The sequence below is a fragment of the Strix aluco genome, chromosome 4 (genome assembly GCF_031877795.1).
Source record: "Strix aluco isolate bStrAlu1 chromosome 4, bStrAlu1.hap1, whole genome shotgun sequence".
Taxonomy (NCBI): domain Eukaryota; kingdom Metazoa; phylum Chordata; class Aves; order Strigiformes; family Strigidae; genus Strix; species Strix aluco.
The window spans coordinates 51,524,499-51,547,563 of record NC_133934.1 but is presented as its reverse complement, the minus strand read 5'-3'; the positions used below and the strand labels follow the sequence as shown (position 1 = coordinate 51,547,563).

The 23,065-nt window shown below is 38.2% G+C and overlaps 1 protein-coding gene across 4 annotated transcripts in view; it reads left to right on the top strand.

The window, feature by feature from the left end:
- SNCA (synuclein alpha) overlaps positions 1–23,065 on the top strand; it is a 73,061-nt gene that overhangs the window by 10,539 nt on the left and 39,457 nt on the right. For all 4 annotated transcript variants that reach the window (XM_074823098.1, XM_074823096.1, XM_074823099.1 and 1 more), the window contains one exon: positions 6,624–6,769. In XM_074823098.1, the coding sequence (XP_074679199.1) occupies positions 6,624–6,769 (146 nt within the window). The remainder of the gene's footprint in view (positions 1–6,623; positions 6,770–23,065) is intronic.

The following is a 23,065-nucleotide window of genomic DNA, read 5'->3' as shown; positions in this document are numbered from 1 at the left end:
TCTCAGCCTGAGGTCTGTTTCCAACAACACACAGATAGTGCAGTCTCAGGTAAGGTGTGCCTGCTGCACCCGAAGTCATGCTGCCACTGCAGTGTGGACATGCCCGGTCACTCCCTCCATCCCTAAAAGATTCTTGTGACTCCTCAGTGTGTCCCACTGGAGCTGGTTGGGTGGGAAGATAGAAGGAAATGGCTTAGATGAAAGAAACAAGTTTCAGAGTTTTGATAAGTTGATTTGAATTTGTCACAGTTATGAGGGTTTTTTAGAACTGCCTAATCTCTCAGTAGCAACAGCACTTTCAAACTTTGAAGTTAATACTGGGCATGTATATTTAGCATTTCTACACTGAAAAAGAGTAAATTTGCATTTTAAATTGATTTTCAGGGATCATTTTAGGTATGAACTGAAACCAGTAACCAATAATTTGTAGTAAGTGGCAAAATGAATGGAAGTGTTTGATCTCTACAGAGTGCAGGAAAACCTTAGCTGGCCATAGTGCATTGAATAGAACATGTAATTTTCTGCTGTAGAATAAGGGACTTCTGGAGATGTGAAGAAAATATATGGTCAAGAAATTTAAGGTGTTTTTCCCTTCAGAAATTAGAAATCAAATAAGTAAGGGAGTATAAAAGGATTTCTTCTTTTTGTTTTGTGTACAGTCAGTGTATCATTCACCTGTGCTCACGTAAGCCAATGTAAAGGATGAACAACTGTAGGTAAACTTAACTTGGCAGTACTTAATATCACAACCCAAATAAATGATTGAGAAGTCAGTCAAGAGTATTTTTAATAATAAAACTGAACAGAATATCTATGATAGTCCTTCAGAGTTTAGCTGCAGGCTAAACACGCATGTTCGTGTTATGAGGTTTGAAATCTCATCTTGTTTGACCTCAATTAAGACAAATATTCAGAGGGATCATTACTAAAATCAATAGAGGATTGCAGTAGAATGAGATTTGAGGAACATATATCCAATATCATCACACATGTGGGAGCAGCAACTGACAGCATTAGTAAGCAAGTTAATAGAGGTGATGTTCACCAAGCTGGGCTGTGGTAGCATAAAAGTCAAGGGCATTTGCACATGTATGAAACTTGATGTTGCATTGGGACTGTGTAGTAGGCAAGTTTTGCGGGGAACTTCTTTCCCTTCTCCTGACAGAAAGAGCTGATCTCAAATGCTGTGAGTATCCATCTTTATCTGATTGCAGTATGTGTAATGAGACAGGAAACTTTTAAGTAGATGAATAGAATTTTTGACAGATTTGAAAAGATGCTACATTTTGTTCTGGAATATACGAAACAGACTATAAAGCCAAACATAAGGAGAGCACATCTGTTACGTGCTGCACCTATGAATAGAAAATTCAGACAATTTTAGGCAAAACAGTGGTTGCTCTTCACCCACTTTAGGAAATGAGTGACGCAAAGTGAAACACCCGAAGTTTCCTTCTAGTTATTGAAAGGAGTTTGGCCATTGAATGAAAATGAAAAATGCATAGAGGTCATGCAGGTTGAAATGTGGCAAAATCCAGAGAGCACGGTTTGTGAAATGAAAAAGTATAGGCTTGGTAGTGTAAGAACAGAAGAATTGCTTAGACACATTTTTAAAAATAAAAAATATTGCAAGTCTATGAAGAATTGTTCTGGCAAGCAGAGAAGGTAGGTAAAAATAGATTTGGATTCACTGTAGAGATGTTATGAGATATAATAAGATACTGAGAAATGCTAGTGAAGTTGTCTTAGAAATCGGATCCATTTAAATCAATGCTATTCAAGTTGATGTGACAGAATTGCCTTTTAGGGCACTTAGAGAGACCTACTTGTTTCTTTTCATAGGACTAGGAGTTCACCAGTTCTGGTGGTCTTATTATGCACTGGGGTGTTAATATCATGTGAAACCTGAGGTAAAATAACACATTTTGTGGTGTGACTAAAAATTATTCAAGAGGTTGGAGACAGTCAAAGGCAAACCAGAATCACAGATCAAAATGAGTGTGTGTTCACAGTTGTGTAGTCAGTCCTTTTTTACTGTCTGAGTTCCAAGGTCTTGCTAGTTTTGCTAATTTTGAATAGTTTGTGGTTTAAAACCTTTTGCTGGTGAAGGGACTGGGAGCTGACACATCTCAAAGTGCTGAACAGCTAAATACTCTTTTCAGTCAGCTGCTTTCCAAACCCAGAAATACTAGACTGAGCTGTTTCTTACTCTAAGCAAAGTATGACCTGATTGTACCAGGTTTAGTGGCATCGAGACACTGTAAAATGAGGATACCAGGCTGTGATTCACAGGAATACAGTGAGCATGTTATTTGCCAAGTCACCCTTTCTCAGAACTTCTGAAGATTATTTTTTGTTGTTGTTGTTATTTTGCTTATTGGTTTTATGGGGTGTTAGTTTGTGTATCTGACTTGCCTGCCTAATTAACATGTCTACTGGCCTTTGACTGTAAATGCATAATTCATCCATCTTGCTTATCTCTCAGGAATAAGTGTCCAGAAATGTGTGGTATCAAAGGTGAAATATTTACAGTTCATCTCCTGATAATCAAAGTAAAGCACTGGTTTGTACAAAAGATCAAGGTCGAAAAGCCCTTGATATTTCAACCACGTGTCTGTTTCCTGAAGCTGAGTCAAAACACAATATCAAGTTATGAACCATATTCAGGTGTTTTGCTTATTTCTTTTATCTGATCATTCTTGTTCTTCTTAACTTTCCTAGTCACTGGTATTCCTGTTGTGTTTGTTTTAACTCCATCAGGTATCTTACTTATTTTGTGAATCTTATTACCTTACTGTGTGAATTAAAGAACCCTCAATGTATTTATGGCTTCTTTGTAAATGAGTTCTTCAAGTACCTAAGGCAACCTTATTGACTGAAATACATACTCAAATGTGTATTTAGTGCAGTAAGAGTAATTTCAGTAACTCGGAGAGATCCTGTGGTTTTCATCTACTTTTATTGTTCAAAATTGAAAGCAACTAGTTCTCTTTTTGAATAGCTCCAATGGCTTCACATTGATTTTGTATGTTACCCTGTTATCTACAATAAGTAGGGAAAGGAAAGCTTCAATGCCAATAATTTCTGCACAGTGCTATAGTCAATATTAGAACTTCAGTTTCAAAGTTAGCCTTGGTGTGGTTATTGTACACAATCCCAGGATCGTTTACTGGAATGGACAGTCCCTACATAGGTGGACAGAAGTAATCAGGCCATAGCATGGCAGAGCTCTGCAGAAGCTGACTTACTCTTTCTCAGCACTGTGGTACAAAGCAGGCATCAGCTTTACAAAGATTTAGTGGCTTAAGATCATTAAACAACCTGGTATTCAGATTAATTTAAATAGTTGGTATCAACCCCCTGCATTCTGAACTGATTTGTTTGTGTGCACTTAATGCTTTTCCCCTGTTACTACTTAGTGTAAACAATTAAATATATGAGAGTGGAAGTCTATTTTGTTTTTATTTCTACTCTTGCTAGGGTTCCAGAGCTGAAGGGTCACCAAGCTGGAGCTTTTTTACAGAGTCACTCTGGTAATAGGAACTTTGATGGTGTTTAGGTATTCCTTCGAGACAGAAAGGAAGAGACTCTTTCTCCTGGTAGTATGAGTTCTTTTGCAAATCTGTGCTATGTGTATAGTTTGCTGGATTTATCGTCTGGCTCTGATTTCTGAAGCAGTGTCTGAGAGATCTTTCATGCTACCTTCTGTGTTAGCTTTCTTAGGCTATGTCTGAAATAGAAGCAATCTTAAATATGTTGCTTTTTTTACTACTTTTATCAGGTATCTTTTTGTTGCGCCAGTAACAGCATTAGTGGCCTGATTCTGTGCTTTTTTTGTTTTGTTTGCATGTACCAAGCCTTTCCTAGGGTAATGTGTTTGTGTGAGGAGAAAATAGACTTCAGACAGAGCTTTCTCAGAACACTGTAATACTGGCAATGGCAGCCACTGGATGGTTGCTCTTGGTAGGTGGTCGTACTTGGCATGACAACATAGTCCGAGAAATGTAGTTTTAATAGTGGCATCAGGAATCAAGTGGTTTATATTGCATCATCAGCAGTACACCAGATTTCACTCTGTTTCTTCCTATTTTGCTTTTGAGGTGCATTTTGGTTTTTTAAGATCTTGAGATAATGAAGTTAATTATGACTACTGACAATGAACGCAGTGCAACCATGCTTTATCATTTTATCAGAAGGGAGGAGTCCACTTAAGAGCAGCTGAGCCTGTGATTCTTTGTCATCATCAAGCCTGCTGAAATTGTCTGGTTTAAATTTTCTGCCATTCAACATATTTTGGAAAGGGAGTTTTCAAAACAATCACCAAACCAAAACCAGAAGAAAATATATATAAAAAGGACCTTAATTTATACATCTTCTGTTCGCTTTGTTTTCTTTTTTGTTCTCTCCCAGAAAAGGAATGAGACAGAGGAAAAAATAAAAAGGAATAGTGAAACTTACCCAAATCACGTCTTTTTTTTTTTTTAATTTCATGTAGAAAATCACTTTAAAGCGTATTTTTGCAAGATGCTACTTCTTTTACATAGCTCTGTTTGAGCTTTCTTCTTGTCATTCTAACTAATATGAAAGTGTTAACAAGTTTTGATCTCATAATGTTACTTAGTTTGTTTCTGAAAGACTCCTTGCACAAACAGATCTTAATATTCTTTGGAAGATATAACGTGTTACTAGGACACAGGCCTTAAGATACATGTTTGCAAGAACTAGTGAAAAACTTTCTATATAGACTTCGTGTGTAGAATCCAGAGTTTTTGTAGTCTGTAGCTGGTAATAATCAAATAGGTCATCTCAATAGATGTTTTCTTGCACTTGCTACACTATATTAAACCTTTCCTGAGGGAAACATTTGCTTTTCATCAAAAAACACTTTTTTTTTTTTTTTTCCCTGGAAGAAGCATGGTAATAGAGTACTGGATGGATACAATGAAATTCTTTGTGAATTTGTATCTTATTAGCATCTATAGGTTGAAAGGTCTGTGGAACAGACTGTTTTTCTGTTTCTAGTTTCAGACTAGTCGGTTGTTGTCCTGCTCTATTGTCCTGGTTTGAGTAAGTGGCGGGGTTTTTTGGTAGCAGGGGAGGGGGCTACAGCAGTGGCCCACTGTGAGAAGCTTCTCGGAGCTCCCCTGGCTCCAAGTCGGACCCGTCTTTGCACCTTTGTTTACCTTTCTAGCTTTTTCCTAATTGTTGTTTAAAGACCCAAATAATAAATATCTGCTGACCAAAAATAGAGGCAGATCATTTAGTTGGTTTTGGTCATAACAGAGATAACACTTAATCGGTTACTAATTGTTCACTTTTAAGTTAGTTAGGATGAGTACTAAATGATCTGCCTCTTTTTTTGTTCAGCAGATATTTATTATTTGGGTCTTTAAATAACAATTAGGAAAAAGCTAGAAAGGTAAACAATGTGCCCAATATGTGATTTTTTTTTTTTTTTTTTTTTTTGTTAATGTCAACCATAGCAATCTCTGCTGTGTGTCCTGTGATATGGACAACTGATACTTATGTAAGGAACTAAAGAAGTCTAACTTATCCATAGAAAGCCTTCCTTCTGTATGTGCTTCCCAAAAAAGTGTCTGAAAGGGCATCCTGTCTGCCAAGGAGACTCCATCCTGTGCTCATAAAGGGTGCAAATAGAGCTATGAATACGTTTTATGGATCAGATGGGATTTGGGCTGAAGGAAGCTATAGGATTGGTTAGAATGACAAAGCTATACAGTCGATGCTTTTGAAGAACAGTCCCTTGTTTAGATGAGTAAATGTGGGTTTTTTTCTGAAAATCTGGCCATGTAACTTTAAGACATGAAGTCATCCCTTCTCTTTTCTTAGAGTGGTTTCACTATAGTGCAAGCTGCTGTCAGAAAGAGCCCTTGGGGATGAATGAGCAGAAGGAACCAAGTAATATTCTGAAAGGTAGAATGGCAACTGCTAAAGTATATGTAGGCTAAATGAGTTGTTGTTTCCTTGGGGCTTGGAAGCTAGCTATTGATCCAGTTTGCTTTAGCACCTTTGGCATTTGGTCTTCTTGTAGATTAGTATGATATGGACAGACATATCAGCAGTGGGCCAAAAATTTCAGAGAACCAGATAAAAGGTTGTATTAGAAATTCTCCGAGCAACAGTAGCTCTGCTTATTAATCAAGTATATTTTAAAAAATAAAAGAATAATCAATGGCTTTTGAGTCTACTGTAAACAACATTGTCTTCCTTGCCCTGTAACATGCAGTAAGTGTGTGGTGGACTAATTGGAACACATTTCCAAACTGGGATATATTGAATGCAATTATTATACATTACACAGTGAGTTGGGCATAATAAGGGCCCTTAAGTAATGACTGTTCTTCCCTAAATTACAGCTAGACGTGAATGAAAATGTCAAATGTCTTTCACATGAAAGAAATAGAGCCACAAATAAGGCTTATTTTTACCTCTGTTGCTCCAGTGTTACCAGATGGATAGTCTCATTTCTTAAGATCCACTTGGGGTACACAAAGTGTAATGGCCTTATGGCTCTTCATGATGTTGGGCTGTCAGTGATAGATTCTCTAAAAAACTTACAGCTCTCAGAGCCATAATGTGTTTTTCCATCTTCTGCTTCTCAGTGGCTGAGAAAACCAAAGAGCAAGTGTCTAATGTTGGAGGAGCTGTGGTGACAGGAGTGACAGCAGTGGCCCAGAAGACAGTGGAAGGAGCAGGGAACATTGCTGCAGCCACTGGCTTGGTGAAGAAGGATCACTTGGCCAAACAGGTTTGTTTATTTACAGTCTTTTCCAGAAGAAGTAGTGAACGATGAGCAGCCTCTCTGAACTGAAGGGCAAATGGAGTGTTTTCTTTTGTGTCTGTTGGTGCTATGAATGCCAGATGATTTGTGGTGTTCTAAACAAATTAACAGCAAAGAAATATCTGCTATTTATAGCTTGTATTTTGAGTGACCTGCAGGATTTGGGAACTTGAGCAGGATTGGGCATCTAGCTTTACTCTTCCGAAAAGTCTTAACAAATTTGGATCTCTGTTTAAAATGTGATCTAGTAGTGATTCTGAACTCAGCAACCTCTAGTGGGGGCCAGCAGCTGTAGGATTGCTGTACAATTGAAGGTGAACACAACTCTTTTTCCAAATAACTCAGGATTGAAAAGCAACCTGCTAGGGCTAAATGGTCAAAGAGCGAATCTCAGGTTTAACAGCACAGTTTGTATCTTCTGCAGATGAAGAGCAGAAGGGATTGTGTACCAATCCACTGACTGGTTAGATACATTGCATCTACGGCCAGGATCTAGCTGGAGACTCACTATCTTCCATGAATATAATGACATAAACTCAGAAATGTCTCCAAACTATTCTGAATTCTTCAGATTAAATTTGCTCTAGCTCATCCTATAAAACACCCTGTAGATATTTTTATTCCAGCACTGAGCTGAACGAGTATTTGTACAATACCAAGAGTTACTACACTTTTGTTGCTGGTACACTGCAGTCAATCTTCCACTTACACTAGGTGAAAAGTGATGCCCAGAGAGCTGGTGGAAATTATGTTTTCCAAAATGTGTATAGTGTTGTTTGGACATGAAAATAACCCAGAAGAGACAAATATCTCTTTTTGTACTGTTTTCTGTGTTAGAAAAAAATAGAATTATGAACAGTATTGGCATTTGCACAAAAATATGGGTGTCATACGGATTTAGCATGAAGAAATTCTATGGTGTGTCTTATTTCCAGTTAGTGACCAGAGGAGCTGTTAAAATTAAATCCTTAAAAACTTTTTTTTTATCCTTATCTGTTACTGAAGTGTATTCTTGTCTGCCTGACAAATCGTATTGGTGCTTTAGTTTGGGGGGAAAAAACAGGCATTACGTTGTGGTAGGCGTTCACTCCACTGTGGTGGATTAGTCTTGAAAACATCTCACAGGTGGTTTTGTATTCTTTCAAAGCAGCTTTCCTGGGGGGGCTTTTAGTCCTTTTTTGTTCATCTATAAGTAAAATTTTGCTTTTGATGTGACCTTGATCCCTTGTAAAAGCTATGTTGAAGATCTACAAAATCAAGTATCTAATAAACTTCCAGGGAATACATGAATATGACATGGCCACGGTAGTCTATGCCCCTAGTTTCTGCTAAAGCTCTTTCATAGTTTTACACTGAGAATATTCTTTTCTGTTTTTATCACTTCAAACTGAGTGTCATAAGGATCATCATTGCTGTAATACACAATTACCTACTTCAGTATTGACCATACCTAATATTTTTTATCTTAAGCTTAATATATACATATAGATCCTTATAAAGTGTGAAGCAAATCTCTTCTGAATTCCATTTAATACTGTTCTGTACATTATAAGGCTTAAATATGAGTCATGATGGCTGTAACAGAATAAAATCACATCTGTGACATTAAAGAACACCCATAATGTACACACGTATTATTCCATAGCCCTATAAATAGTATCATTATTTTGAACTGGTGCTTTGTTCTTTAGATATGTAAAACTATTCATTTGATTCTTGAAACTGTTATTTTTAGAGTGAGATTCTCAGTCATCCTTGCAATACGGCCACCTAGCTGATTAGTATCTATGGCTCCTAGCAGACTGCTTTGTCTCTTACTGGTTTTGCAAGGGATGAGTAGCCATTTCAAAAATGTTACCATCAAAATTGAATTGTGTAAATGTATTCTAAAACCTAGTATTTTTGCATTCCTGTTCAGTTCAGAGGCATATGAGAGAGATGTTTTTGCTTGGATTTTCCAGGTAAACTGACAGTTGGGTGGGGACCAGGGGACATAGGTCCTTTGTGGGAAACAGGGTTAGTCTTTCTGAAATAAGAGAAGGTGCCAACCAGGCATACAATCAAAATAGCAATGTAATTTTGTATATTTTATCTCTGTAAGGTTATGTCTCTTAAGACTGATATCTCTAGTCTGTTCTAAACTGTGAGTAAGAGTCCACAACTAGCAAATTCATTCCTTGAGCTTCAGCATGGGTAGCCAGTGCCTTTGGCAGGTTATTCTTCCTATGGACATCTGTTTGGACTTGTCCTAAAGCAAATGTCTGTGTATCCCATGTGCAGAATGAACACAGTGTAAGCAAGTCATGGGATTTGACAGAGAATGGCAAATGAAGCATATCCATTCAAAGTGGATAGAAACATGATGACAGGCTATTTTTCCACAGAAGGCTGAAAGGCATTAGCCAGTAATCTGTTATTTCAGTTGGCTTCTAAACTTGTGGTAAATTATTTCTTGCAGTTCATATGGACCTGCATAATCAAGTCCAAATCCTCTAACTGAGCATAGCAAACAGTGACTGACCCCTTTCAACCCACATTATTCTGTGAACTACTATAAACTCAACCTCCATGCAGCTGGAGGAGTTTGCTTATGTGTCATCAATTACAGAATCGGGGACTTTGAAATAAATATAGAATCATAGAATGTCTCAATTTGTAAGGGACCCATAAGGGTCATCGAGTCCAACTCCCTGGTCCTTGCTGAGATCAGCTGCTTCTAAACATGTGTCTGGAAGCCCATCTAAACTAATGATCATTGCTGGGATCTGCTACTAGGGATCTGCTTGCCTGTGTGAAAGCCTGCAATCTGGCATGGTGACTGGCATTTTTCTTGTGCTGTGATGGAAGACTGGTATTGACTTTCAGCTAAATGAAAACAGTCCTAGTGTTTCTTTACCTGTGGATACAACATTATTTATGCAAAGGAAATACTATGTAGCTTCTTGGTAAAATGCTTTCTCAAAGTTTGTCCGAGGTTGCCTAGTGCAGCCTTTAATACTGGCATGCTTTGGACCATGAAGCACAGGTTTAACCATGCAACTGAGGCCAGGCTGGAGGGCTGCTGTCACACCACGCTGTCACCCACCCACCCTGCAGCTCGTGTAAGCGGGTAGTGCAGTGACAGCTGAGACTAGTGAGCAGCAGGGCTGACTTGATAGCACCTGTCTGAGGGCTGCCCTGGGGACTTATGCTTTGGCAGAAACTCACTGCTTTTAACATGCAAGGGTAGTGGCAGTTAGTAGGCTTGAATTAATTATAAAAGGGTTAACGTACTACAAGTAGCATTTTAATAAATGACAGAACAATTTTTAAGGATTTTTGGATTCCAGAAGTTTTCATGCATTTTCAGCATGCATCTACTCACAAGTTATTTCAAATGCATACTAGGATTTAGCATACAGCCTGTTAAAAATGGATTAACTCTTTATAAACTAGTTGTAAATTTGAGCCTAATTTTAAAACCTGCCCATAATAATACTATTATTTGTAATCACTGGGACTACAGAACGGGTTGTTAGGCGTTGGAATGGGCTGCCCAGGGAGGTGGTGGAGTCCCCATCCCTGGAGGTGTTTTAAGAGTCGGGTCGACATAGCGCTGAGGGACATGGTGTAGTTGGGATCTGTCAGTGCTAGGTTAACGGTTGGACTGGATGATCTTCAAGGTCCTTTCCAACCTAGATGATTCTGTGATTTTTACTGGAAGCAGGAAAAAAGTTGCTTCTCTATTTCATGCTTTCTTCTCTCTGTTAAGAGAAAATGATAACCTGAAGTACTGGGTTATACAGATAAAACATTTGTTTTAAATTTATTCTGTGCCTGTGCAAGTTTTATTTCTGTGTACAGTGTGAGTGTGCTTCTAAAATAATTAAGTTTTTTTAAAAAATTAATGATAATTGCATTTACTGTAAAAATGAACATTTTTTTTCTAAGTTATGAAAGCTGTGAAATATTTTGAATATTCTATTTTCAGCTCATCACAAACATATAGATCCAGTTAGTATGGAGGGGTACTAACTAGTGAATATCTAGTAATATCAATAATACTGACTGAGAACAAAATATGGATTTAAAAGTTCATTATTTTCAGATAGGTAAATAACTAATCGAAGTTCTTAACCTCACTAAATTCATGTCATTTGGTTCTCTAGCATCTCAAGAATAAATCACTTGGTAAGTTCTAGGATTTCTATTGTGAATAGTTTTATTTATACTGGTCTAGCACCAAAATCGCCAGTCAAGCTTGAAACCTCAAGGTACTTTACCATGCAAAGATACAGTTAAACAGATTTTGTGTACTGTAGATCTTACTAAAGTAAATAGAATAGCAGACCTTGTCCTTACCATGTTTGGGATCTATATGATCTGTATGGATCATGTTTGGTATCTGTATGTGCTAAATCCTTTTTCTTTCTAGAGTGTCTTTTAATTTAACATGTTTACAGTAAATAGCACTGTAAACACAAACATAAAATTACAGTAGCGATAATGTGGATAGATAATATACTTACAGAGCAGGTAATATAGCTCATGGTTTAATTAGCAAGCTTTCAGAGAAAAAAAAAAAAAAGATTTTAAGCGAGAAGACTGTCATTTTAGACATTTGGCATTTTTTTCCATAGAAAATACTATTTAACTAAAAGCCCTTGCTAACTGAATTTAATACAAAAATTAATATAGAAGAATGAAAGTGATGTCAACCTTGCTCTATCTTCTTCCCCTCCTCCCAGCCTGTATCTCCTGGGACTCCTTAGAATTCCAACACTGTCCTAGCATAAACATTCAGTGCAGTAGACCCCACAGGTGCAGACTATTTCTTGTCTTATTAATTTTCTTGGCCAGAATAACTAGTTTTACAAACAGCCGAATTCTTCCATGGACCATTATATGTTGCTTACAGACAAAGTTAATCCACTTTGGGGAATCACCATAACCAAATATACCAATATGTAGGAACCTTTTTCGTTCTTTTTAAAGGCAAGCTCCATGAGACATTGGGCACTGCTGAGAATAAAGACATGATGAAACATCTTATAATTTTGATGAGATGAGAGTAACTCAGTTTTGACTGACACCAAGCATCAAGGTGTACTCCAGACAGCTGCTATTTGTTCATTTGGGCAATCTTACCATGAGAAGGGATGCAGACCCTGTAAACACCTCTGTAAATTTGTCTTAGTGGCAGAACAGAGGTTTCTTTTCTGCTTTATTAAATGCCCATTTTTGAAATGCAAGTGATACCTCATCTTTCAAAGATTTGTTTTGTCTTGTTGCAAACTGAGATTCCTGCGTGTTCCCAAAGAAGTTTCAATTATCACTTGTAGTTTAAAAAAACCCCCAACAAACATGAATATGAAATCTTTAGGGTTTGCACTTTACATTTTGAATTTTAAAAATGCAGAGGTCAATTTAGAAATAAGCCAGAAATTGACCAGACATTTAGGATTGATATTTGACTTTTACTGAAGTTGTCTGGGATAGCAGACTGCAAAGTTTAAATGCCCAATGTTAAAGCCCCGATCACAGTTTTAGTAGTCCCCTTTCTACCTGCATACAATATAAATGCTTTGCTTAGTACTTGAAAAAGCTGAAACGGGCATTTTTTCATTTTGTCTCTTTTTATCTTTGAGATATATTTTGCACGTTTTATTTCCTACTGTGTCATAATACTGACATGCCACATGGAAAATTCTTGAAACTTTTAAAACTGATTTATTTAATGTACTTCTTTGTGAATAAGGTTCCAGAAATAGGTCTAATCATGGCAAAATTTGGGTTTGGGTAGAACCATGCATTTTGATAGAATATTAATATCTCTTAGTTTTCTGACCATCTTTATGCACAGTGTACTCTAAAAGATGCTTGGCTTGTTGAAGGATCACTGTTTCCCATCTTCTTTCCAGTCTGTAGATATGTTAATTAATCTTGAAAAGCTTAGATCAAAAACATGAAGGAAAAGCTACGGAGCAGAGATATTCCATTTCCTTCTTCAGAGAGGGAATTAGGGGAGCTTTTCCACCTTTTCATTACATTTTATGCTATTAGCCAGCTGATGTCCCAAAAGGCTAAAAGACCCCAATGAGAAGCAGGACAGTAAGTGCAAGTTACATGAGACTTAAACTGTTGTTCTTTTGTTGTAATAAGCAGTTTTATTCATCTCCTCTAGAGCTTATTACAAGGCAAAAGTCAAGCTTTGAATAAAGCAAAGAAACTTTAATAAGATTTTGGTTTGGCAAATGCAGAAATAGTCTCCATTGATACAGTAATTGATACTTTCCTGTAGACACTAGAGCGAGCAGGCTGCACGGGTGCAGCAACATCTAAATTACAAGAATTAGTTGAGGAGGGCAATTATGGATCTAATATAAGGTCACAGTAGAGAAAGGATAAGTTTATGATTAAATATACATAATCTAGATCCCTAGCAAGCCCTCTAAGCAGCCAGAGGTCTAACCCTCTACACTTGAGCCAAGCAGTGCCAGTTCTGCTTTGTGGTGCAATGCAGAGGAGTGGGATTTTAAGTTGTTCAGGGTGAGCCGAACCATGCTTGGTCTGTACGAGCAATTACAGCAGTGGTTTGGAAAGCTTGCGTACTGTGGTTTCTCGTAGGATAACTAGCAGACAGTAAATCTTCCTCAAGGAAGCCAAAGTGTTTCAGATGATGTATAGGAGAAGGCCTGCTCGAGTAGTCACAACTGAACATTGATAAAACAATACTTGCTTTCAAATCTCTATTTAAATCATAACATGTGAAGAGCACATAGTTTGAGATAGGTTTTACTTTTTCCCTTACTGTTTTATTTCTTGATCTATGCATAATCTATGAGTGACTGCTGCAAAACAGAAGGGATATTTAGCAGCAATTAGTGATATCTCCTTTAATGTATGTAGATGGATTGAGAGTGGAAGAATGAGGAGAGGGATTCCTCATTAGGGGATCCACATTGCTCAGAAGCTGATTCACAGAAGGCCCCTCTCAAGAGAGAGCATTTGTTAGCTGTTTCTTTGAATTCATGAAGGAAGTGGGGCTGTCAGTGAACTGACATATGTCTTTGATTGTAATATAGCTGGACTGATTTATTTTGGTAGGGCTTTTCTTACTGGTCTTAGAATTAACAATGGTGTATTGTAATTCTTGAAACAGGAAACTGATTGATCATTAATCATAAAGCAACCATAGGTAGGTGATATTAAGGTTTTGAATCCGCCTTATGTACACAGTCAAATCTTACCCTCATGACAGTACACCTGTTTTTTGGATGGGAAAGCTCAGGAGTCATCTAGGTTGGACAGAGGTATGAATCTCAGTAGACTTGTGAAGTTGCATTACAATCCTGTATGAATGCTCTGTATTGGAGTGCAAGTGGCTTCGATTCAATGACTTGTAATTTGTTCCAAACTAAATTCAACAATGACAGTTGAGGCCACTTAATGCAGTCTCACTAATACAGTTCTGTTTTTCTTTCATGTTTCCACATGCGCAAGCCCCCACGTATGTAGCTTAGTATATGTTGATGCTGCATAATGGCACAGTAAAGAACAGTACAGAGTGCTTGAAGCAGACTCCAGTGTTTACAAGCAAATTTATTTGGTGAAACGTGCTAACAATGCCCACAGAAAAGAGGTTGATAAATAGGAAGGCCACAGAAGTCACAAAGCCAGCAAGGAAATCCCATGATTTTTACCCTTCTTTTGCTTTATGATAAGGTCTTACCTGTCACTTTCTTCTCAGCAGGTATGTGCATGTTCTGGTAGTGCTTCTGGACACGAGTAGCTTAATTTTATTTCACTCTGACCACCGCTATTTGACATATTTAAAATTAGGCTGGGCAAGATAGAGATGAATATGCACAGAAAATAACGATACTCAAGAAAAAACAGACAGTGAAATATCGACTCCGGGTAGGAGCGCTGGAGCTCCTGTGTTTGTTGAAGAGACTAGTGAAGTGCTGGGGGGATTTTGAATTGCAACCTGTGCTTGGCATTTCCTGCTGTGGGGCATGTTGTCAATATTTTTTTTCTCAGAGAGCGAAATAGCAGTATTTAAAGGAAGACAATGTTCTCTGTGTCAAAGTATTTCCATGCATTGACATCTGTGACTCAAGCAGAACCTGAGTCAAAGGCAAGAAACTTGTATGTTGTTGTTTAAATATCCTGGAGGCTATTGTTTTTCATTAATTCAGGAACAAATATGAGCTTAATGTAAAGGTCTTGTGAGTTTTCCTGGTTTCCTAATGGCTTTCATGCTGTGAGATAACATTTTAGTGCAGACTGATGTTCTGGGTCTGCTACTTCTGACCATAATGTATTGCTAATTACCTGTGGAGGAATTAAGTTGAGGAGCTTTTGGGTGGCATCATATTGCTTTTTGTGTTCTAGCAATTGCTTAACCACAGATTTAGCTTTGACCCTGGAGAAATAAAGCACCCCCATCCTTAAACTGATTGAGCCTATCTCCCTTGGTCTCCAAGAACAATTGTTTGTTAGCTGATAGAAGGATGAACACATTCTCCACTAGGAATTGTTCATATTTTGTGATAATGAGATAATATTTGTAATATCTACAAATAGCAGAACACAATTTTTAATTTTTTTAATTTGTGATGCTCCTCATCCTTTTAACAGGAGACTGACTTTTGCATTTATTATAAGGGTTTGCTTGTCTGCAATCTATGCTCATTTTTCTCCCTCTTGTGTTCTTTACTCCAGTCTCCCTTCCACCTCCTGTATCCTCCATCTCCGATTTCCTTTCTAACTAACCTAATATGCTCCCATAGCATGTTCCAGGCTGCTGTGTCTGTCTCCCCTGTGTATGTATGGCCAATGCATTATGCAAGTCTCACAGGCTAACGTGGGACTGGTTCTGTTTCACAGTGTCCCAGTCTTTCCTATGCATCCATCTGTAGGATTTCATGGAGAAATGTATCTTTTTTTCCCCCCTGCTTTAAATAGTTGCCAATCCCATGTTAAATATTCAAGAAGGTGCTGCTTGCTGAGAGGAATATGTTTAAGTTCGTTTGGGGATGATTCATATTCATGCCAACTATTCCTGTTCTTGCCCACTGTTGCGCAAAAGATGTGGCTGTTTCAGATGGGAAATAGTTTTATGTAATCCATGATAGTTGGGCAAATGTAATAGTGGCATTTTTGTACAACTTAAGGTACAGGTTTTATAAGCTTGCAAACATTAATAGGTAATAACGGACTTCTTAGCATCTTCTGCCATGTTTCAGTGTTCCTTTCCTCTGCTGGCCAAGATGAAGTGTGTAAGCCTTGGAAGGTAAGGAGCTTAAATGTGATTCATTCAGTTCCTATCTGGAAGTCATTATCTTCAGGAATTTGTGATGATAACTGGTGCCATTTGCTGATACTGTAAAAGCCAAACATTGCAGCTGGAGGGTTTTTTTAGCTAGCAATGAAAGTTTATGGTGCTGAAGTGACATTTTGGCAAAGCACTGCAAGATGTGTTCTGCCAGCCTCTATTCAGCAAAGCACTGCAGTGGGATGCTTAACAGGTATGCGTGGCAAATTGAGGTCCTGGATTGATGTGATGAGGGTTGTATAAACTTCAAAATGATTCTAGACTGAAATGTGGAGGAAATACCTCTCTGTGGAGAAATAGATTAATCTGTATTTTCAGGATATCAGTTGAATGTCATATCCTAAAAAAACCAAAAACAAATAAACCCCACCTGTAGGTTAAGAGGAGAGGGAAGAAGAAAGAAAGAAGGCAGAATGCTTTTATTAGGATTACCTAATTACTGGCAGTGCTGTTATTACTATTATAGAAAGAAAGTTTATACAAGGAGCAGTGATAATCAACAAATACCAGTGGCATGATATACATCATTTTAGTGGGTATTTTGACCGCTGATAGAACTTCCTAAAAAAATCTATGCATTAATAGGTAAAAGCTTGTACATAGCCTGTGGATGTCTGGGACTTCTTCAAAGCTTCTAGCACATAATGAAAGAGAAGAGATGACCCATCTTTTCTACAGTAAACTCATTAAACTGGCTCTCACCTGCTTTCAGCTGTGTCAAATCTGTTGCTCAGAGAAAGTTAAGTGGCCTGTGTAAGGATTATTGGTAATAATTTTTCAATTTTTAAGTCCTTATCTCAAAGTGTTTCAAAACTTTCTGTGATATATCTGTAGACTGGAATTTGTTACTGGAGAAAGCTACATTGACTGTCTCAGAAATACATCTGAAAATTTAGATTGCAAACTTTTTTTTGACAGTGGCTTGTCTAATGCAAAATAGTCCCTGTGAGGAAACTGGAGGTGTAAGCTGCTAAAGCTGTCCTGTAAAAAATCATGCTTTTTGCAAGAGTGAAACAGGCAGAGGACCCGATTCTGAAATGTATTGGACATATTGATTGCCCTCCAAGCTTTTGGTGTTAGATTTCAGAGTTGTTTCCTGGGCATGTGCTAACAAAGCACAAGCAGATTTGCCAGGCTGGGGTCAGAAAAGTCAAAATGAAGTTCAAGATGAGGAGGCAGACCAAATAAAGAACTTCTTTTGCCCTGCTTAGTAGGTTAGCTACAAACAGAAAGAGGAGCAGTCTGTAATTGCGCTTCCTTCAGAAGCACATAAAAAAGGATTTGTGCCTTTGAAGCTGCTTAATCCCTCTGTCCCACCTCCTACTCCATCCTGTGTGGAAGGAGCATCACCTAGAGCAGCTGATACCCTGCCAGTATTATGTCAGCCACACATATTTCTTATCTGTGGCTGTGGGACAAAGCAAAGGCTCTAGGCTTTTTTTGGCCAGCCTTTGCTATACCTTTTTATAGTGAAATGTGATCCTTACTTCACGTGCTATTATATGTAATGAAGATATGTGGATTTTTTTTTTACTAATTCTCTCTGATGGTTTTATGGCCCAAAGGGTGCACTGTGGTCTAAATGGACATGCATTGCCCTGGAGTGGTGTGAAAAATTCAATTGCGTTGTCAGGGTGAGTGTCACTCATGAGAAATGTGTTTTTATCTGTAGAGACAGTATTTCTAACAGGGAGTGTCCATTCAAGCTGAAGAAGGGACGATGCCAGTAGTTGAAACAAACTGTTGCATCTAAAGAAAATTATTTTTACTGCTAGAAATGCAAAATATACTTAGGGAAACAAATTACAAGGGCAACTGAGCTAGGGTAGAGAACACTTTTGAGACTTGGAGCTTCTCTTAATTTTGTGTGAGCCTTTAGGAAGGAGGTTGGAAGCCCTAAAACCTGTTAGCAGTTCTAGTATTGACAACTGACTACGAGCTTCTGATTGATTCTAATGTGAAGTATTTATAATTAAGCTAATAATTTATAATCAGTTAATATTTTAAAGGTGTTGAAATGTGTGGTTTAATTCTAAGCATGTATGCAGTCTTTGGCCAGTTTGGTAGAATTTATATGCATAATGCAGTTTATAGATGATGTGTGCATGAAACACGTATGCTTTGCCTAATGAATACACTTATGGCAATTAAAAATAATAGCGTTTGACTGTGGCATCAAACACTTCAGTTCATTATTTAACACACAGCATATCTTAGCCATGTAAGAACTGCACTCTAAGATGCTTGTTTAACCCCTGTATGACTTGGCTAATGCTTTGTGTAGTTGATCTGAACAAATGTTTCTCTTCAGCTTCCTAGTAGCATCAGTTTTAATGGTTGGGTTGCTTTTAATTTTGTGTGTGTGATACTTCATCGTACAAATCCCTCAAGATATAACTGACAGAGTTCAGATAGGCATACTGTATGTAAATGATTTTGTAGAGAAAGATCAGAGCTCAAACAGAGCTGGAGGCTGAATTAATTCGGCTCTCTGGAGAAAATTATTCTAACAGGTCAAAAGAAAAGTCACTGGAAAGGTGATGTAAATATGAATGTGTTTCACATGGATTGTCAGATGGAAGAAAGATTTTCCCCTACTGTGGTCTTAGAAATTTGGCTGAAGTGCATTTGCTGTATTTGATGGTGCTGGACCAATGCATTTAGCAGCTAAATGTTCTTCTTTGTCCACAGCATGGAGACAGGCTATGTACTGCTCCATTATAAGCATACATTTGCATAGCAGAAATTTAAAGGATGAGGGCAGGAGGGATTAGTGATGGCTGTTGTGACAGTGTAGCACAGGTCTGTCAGACCAACAGGTGGAAGACGGGAACTTCTAGGAGCTTTATGTCACTTGTTTCCTTTTGTTAGCTTAGAATTTATAGAACAGGTTCTTGAAATGAGGATGAATTTTTTCAAACATTATTGTTTCCAATAAATTCATGTATTTACCTTTTTTTAAAAAAAGTAATAGCTATTCTAGTAGCTTTGAAGGAGGGCATGTGTTCACACACAGCTGTCCTCCTGTCTAAACCAGAGTAGTGAACTTACTTTTCTCTGTCATTAGCATCACGGTTCCTTCATAGTCTATTTTTGGAACGGGTGGTGTGCTCATCATTCACAGGAAAGGTAACAGATTTAGCAGTGCTTCTTTCCACCTCCTACATACCATCTATGCATCTATGAGATGGGGTTTTTAAGTCTTAGTTATCTCTGCAGATTTTTCCCTGAGCTTCATTTCAGATGTATGCTTTATAATACAACTGGTTGGACTGCTGTAAATGCCTGCTGTTGTCCAAACTGAGAAATCAGGGAGGCTGGGACAAGTAATGACACTGTTTTAAAAAGCAAAGCTCGGGCCGTGCTTTGGAATCTATTTGGAGTGGTATGAATGCCTTGATGACAGTTACGATGAGGGTAGTGGATTTGTTCATTCATCTTTTCCTGGCTTCTTTGTTCCTTAGCTCAGTTTTTTGCCTCAAGACTTTGTGTGGTACATAACGGGAAGGGATACAATAAACAGAAACTTTTACTGGTCTCCTGAAGGAGAATCACATTTGGCAATTGATCTTGGTATGCAGGCTATGGCAAGAGAACATGGAGAACTATGGGTCGTACTGGAAATAAAATGAATGACAGTATTGGTCAAGGTGTCATCTCCAAGTTCTACAGACTGTCAAGGACATTCAGTTACTTCAAGTTTTGTCTGTGCATCTTAGATTCAGAGTTGGCCTGAGAAAAAGGTAACTGTTTTGACCAGGACAGGTGGTGCTAAACCCAACCTGGCAGTGTTCATTGACAAAATGCTGTTGAAGACTGCTGACACACCTTGTTTCTGCTGGCAAATCTTGTTAACCTGGTAGTGTATTCTTTGTGCTAACTGTTACAAAGCCAAGTACATAACTGTGTTATTTCAGATGGATTACAAGGTTAGTTGACAGTTAAAGTTTACTCTTTAACTCTGTCACTGCTGCTCCCTGCAGCTCTAAAATTTGTGCTACCACTATATTAAACACCTCGATCAGTTCCGCAATGCTCTTTATCCTTTACAGAGAGAAATCAGAAAGAAAATTTCCGTATATCAGGTGTTGTGTGTAAAGTTTTCAGGCTGTAATGTTTGTCCCATGTCAGGTTCTGTCTGTTCTAGAAATCTTATGCAAATTTAGCCAAAGACTGATCATAGCTGTGGATGCTCTGTCAAAGGCTGTCGATTTCAGGAGGAAGATGCACAGAGGATTAGGACCTGGTCAGAGTTGTCTGTGGAATGACAATGTTTCAAGTCTTTAGGTTTTTAAACACTGATTTGTTTTTTTAACAATCTTGGGGCTTTTTGAGAGAGGAAGAAAGCTCTTCCTTTGTTTTGAAAGTACCTGAATCTTTTAGGTGAATGTGAGCAAGTCTGCTCAACAGTGCTTGGACTAACTCTCTAGGCAGGGCTTGGCATTCATGGTCATACACTTCTTAGAACCTCTGCCACCTCTTATCCATTTTAGCCTGTGGTAAAGGAAGAGTTACTACAAAACTATCCTTTGGGGGAAGAAGAGGCGGAAGACAAGTAACTTTAAATCTAAAAGCATGCATTGCTGTTCTAGGACATGCAACAAGTTTCTCTCTCATCTAGTATTGATACCTCCTCTGAAGTGATCTGAGGTTTTTCTATGCATCCTTTAGTTAGCAAAAGTCTATTTTGTGGAAACAAAGCAGATTGTGGGGATGAGTTGGGTTTGGTAAAGATGGAAAGACTGGGTAGAGGAGATCTGATGGTCAGGGAGTGATGGGGGGTGCAAGGGGAAGAGTGGCAGTGCGTGAGAGAAGGCAGCTCTTTCACTCCCCTAATATTCAAGCACCATGAGTCAGCCTCCTAATCCTGTTTCCTTGGGCTATGGGATACTAGCCAGAACTCCAGAAATCTCTGCTTCTGGTCCTGGACTGCTGGGAACAGGGAATAAAAAGGGCTCAGCCTGTGATACAGGATGTGCAATGGATTCTACGTTTCTCTTACACCCAGCTGCTCATTTTGTGCCAGGAAAGTAGTGGCTCTGAGGTCTAGCTGCCCTGGAACTTAAATATTTCAGCCTGATGTTTTGCCTTTTTGATGAACATCGGTCATGAACATCAATCCTATGGGAGGAAGATATTACATTTCAGATTTCTTTTTGTATAATCGCTCTGCATCATTCCTAATGCTGATCCCATTGATAATTGCCAGGAGATTTATTTGAAGCAGAATTTGATCAGGGCTGACTGCTTTTGAATATTACAACCTAACATTTAAAACTGGAGTTTTTGCATGTTCTGACTGTTTAGAAAAGCAGGGCTTTTGAGTGATTGTTGTTCAGGGACACAGATTCAGCTAAGACTTCAATTTATCTGAAAGGACTTGTACAGTGTCCATCATGTCATGTCCTTTTCTACTGCTTTCCTGTCCCACTCTTCAAGGCCTGAAGCATATTTTGAGCTGTGCAACCAAACCACCACATCAGCCCAGGTGTTGCTAGATTCTATGTTGCTGACATGTCACTAGCTCACCTAATTATTACCTCTTACCCCAAGGAGTAAGAAAGTGTCATCTTAGGTTCAACTGAGTCAGAATCTGAGGATCTGGTATTTGAATGGGTTTGCATGCATGAAGGAAGGAGAAAAGTCATTTTCACAGATTAATGAGTTTAAGAAAAATCTACAGCTATGTGCTTTGTAAGTGTTTATTAATTATCCAACTTCTTAAAAATCTGAATATCTTCTAAAGTTTCTAGCGAGTTAAAATCTGTTCATACTGGTCCTTAGATCAGTCTCTCTCACAAACATTTGTGTCCTGTGGAGGAGGGCTATCCTTTTGGTTTGCGTGGGGTGCATAGTGTTTGACCAGCTATTTCATTGCATTGTGCCGTTATCTTCTCTGCTCTGTTGTCGCGACGTCTGTAGCCATCCTAAGGAAATAAAGGTGACCACCTTGTATTGGAAGACACTAATCTGCCCTTCACCAGAATGGCAAGAGGAGTGACTGTCTATCACTAGGCACAATGCTGACACTCAGAGGAAATGCTAACAGGTTCAACAAAGTGTAAAGAATTTTGTTCTAAATGTTGTCTCTTCTCTTATCCATTTCACTGTTTCAGGAGTGTTTGATGTGTGCATACCACCATTGTAACCAATTCCTGCCCTTGACCTCCCAGGCAGACTGGTAGGAGGAGATCAGAACTGGACTGATATTTTCCTGCTTTTCTTGCAAATCATCAACATACAAGTCCAACTAGGCTTTTTATTACACTAGTGCTCAGTTTCAGTTATTTAAATCTATCAAAGGCTACCTTGCTTGCCCAGGTGTAAACAGGTACATGATTTTTATCCAGAGTGTCTATGCAGGAGAAACTGAAGATGTAGTTTGGCTAGAAACATCTTTACTAAAATATAGTGACAGTCCAAGAAAAGTAAGATCTCAGGATTACTTTTGGGCTTTTCTTTACATTTAGCTGAGCATATCTGGCATTCAGGGAGATAAACACACCTGTTATAGCATTTACTAAAGATTATTTAGAAGGAAGAAAACTTGAAATTATCTTTAATTTTTGTTTTGACAAGAACTGTCCACTGCTTGCAAAAATCACTTCAACGTAGCTGTTAAAATCATGACTGTTTCAAGTTAATGAAGAGCTTCTGTGTTACAGTACCTCATCTGTTATGTTCCTTACTGTAAGACTGTCATGTAATTTCAGATTGTGATAGCTGAGATGTATTGAATAGTTTTGAAGTTCTTTTAAAGTCTTTTCTGGAGGGGAGGAAGGAATTTGGCTGGCTCATCCCCAGACATTGTGGCCTGTCTTTCAAAACACCCAACTGTCTGTTGATGACTGTCTGGCTTTGTTAGAAGAACACTCTGCACTTTGACAAAATGTCATTCTGCATGTGCCACCATTTGAGACTGATTTGAGAGGTGGAGGCAAAAA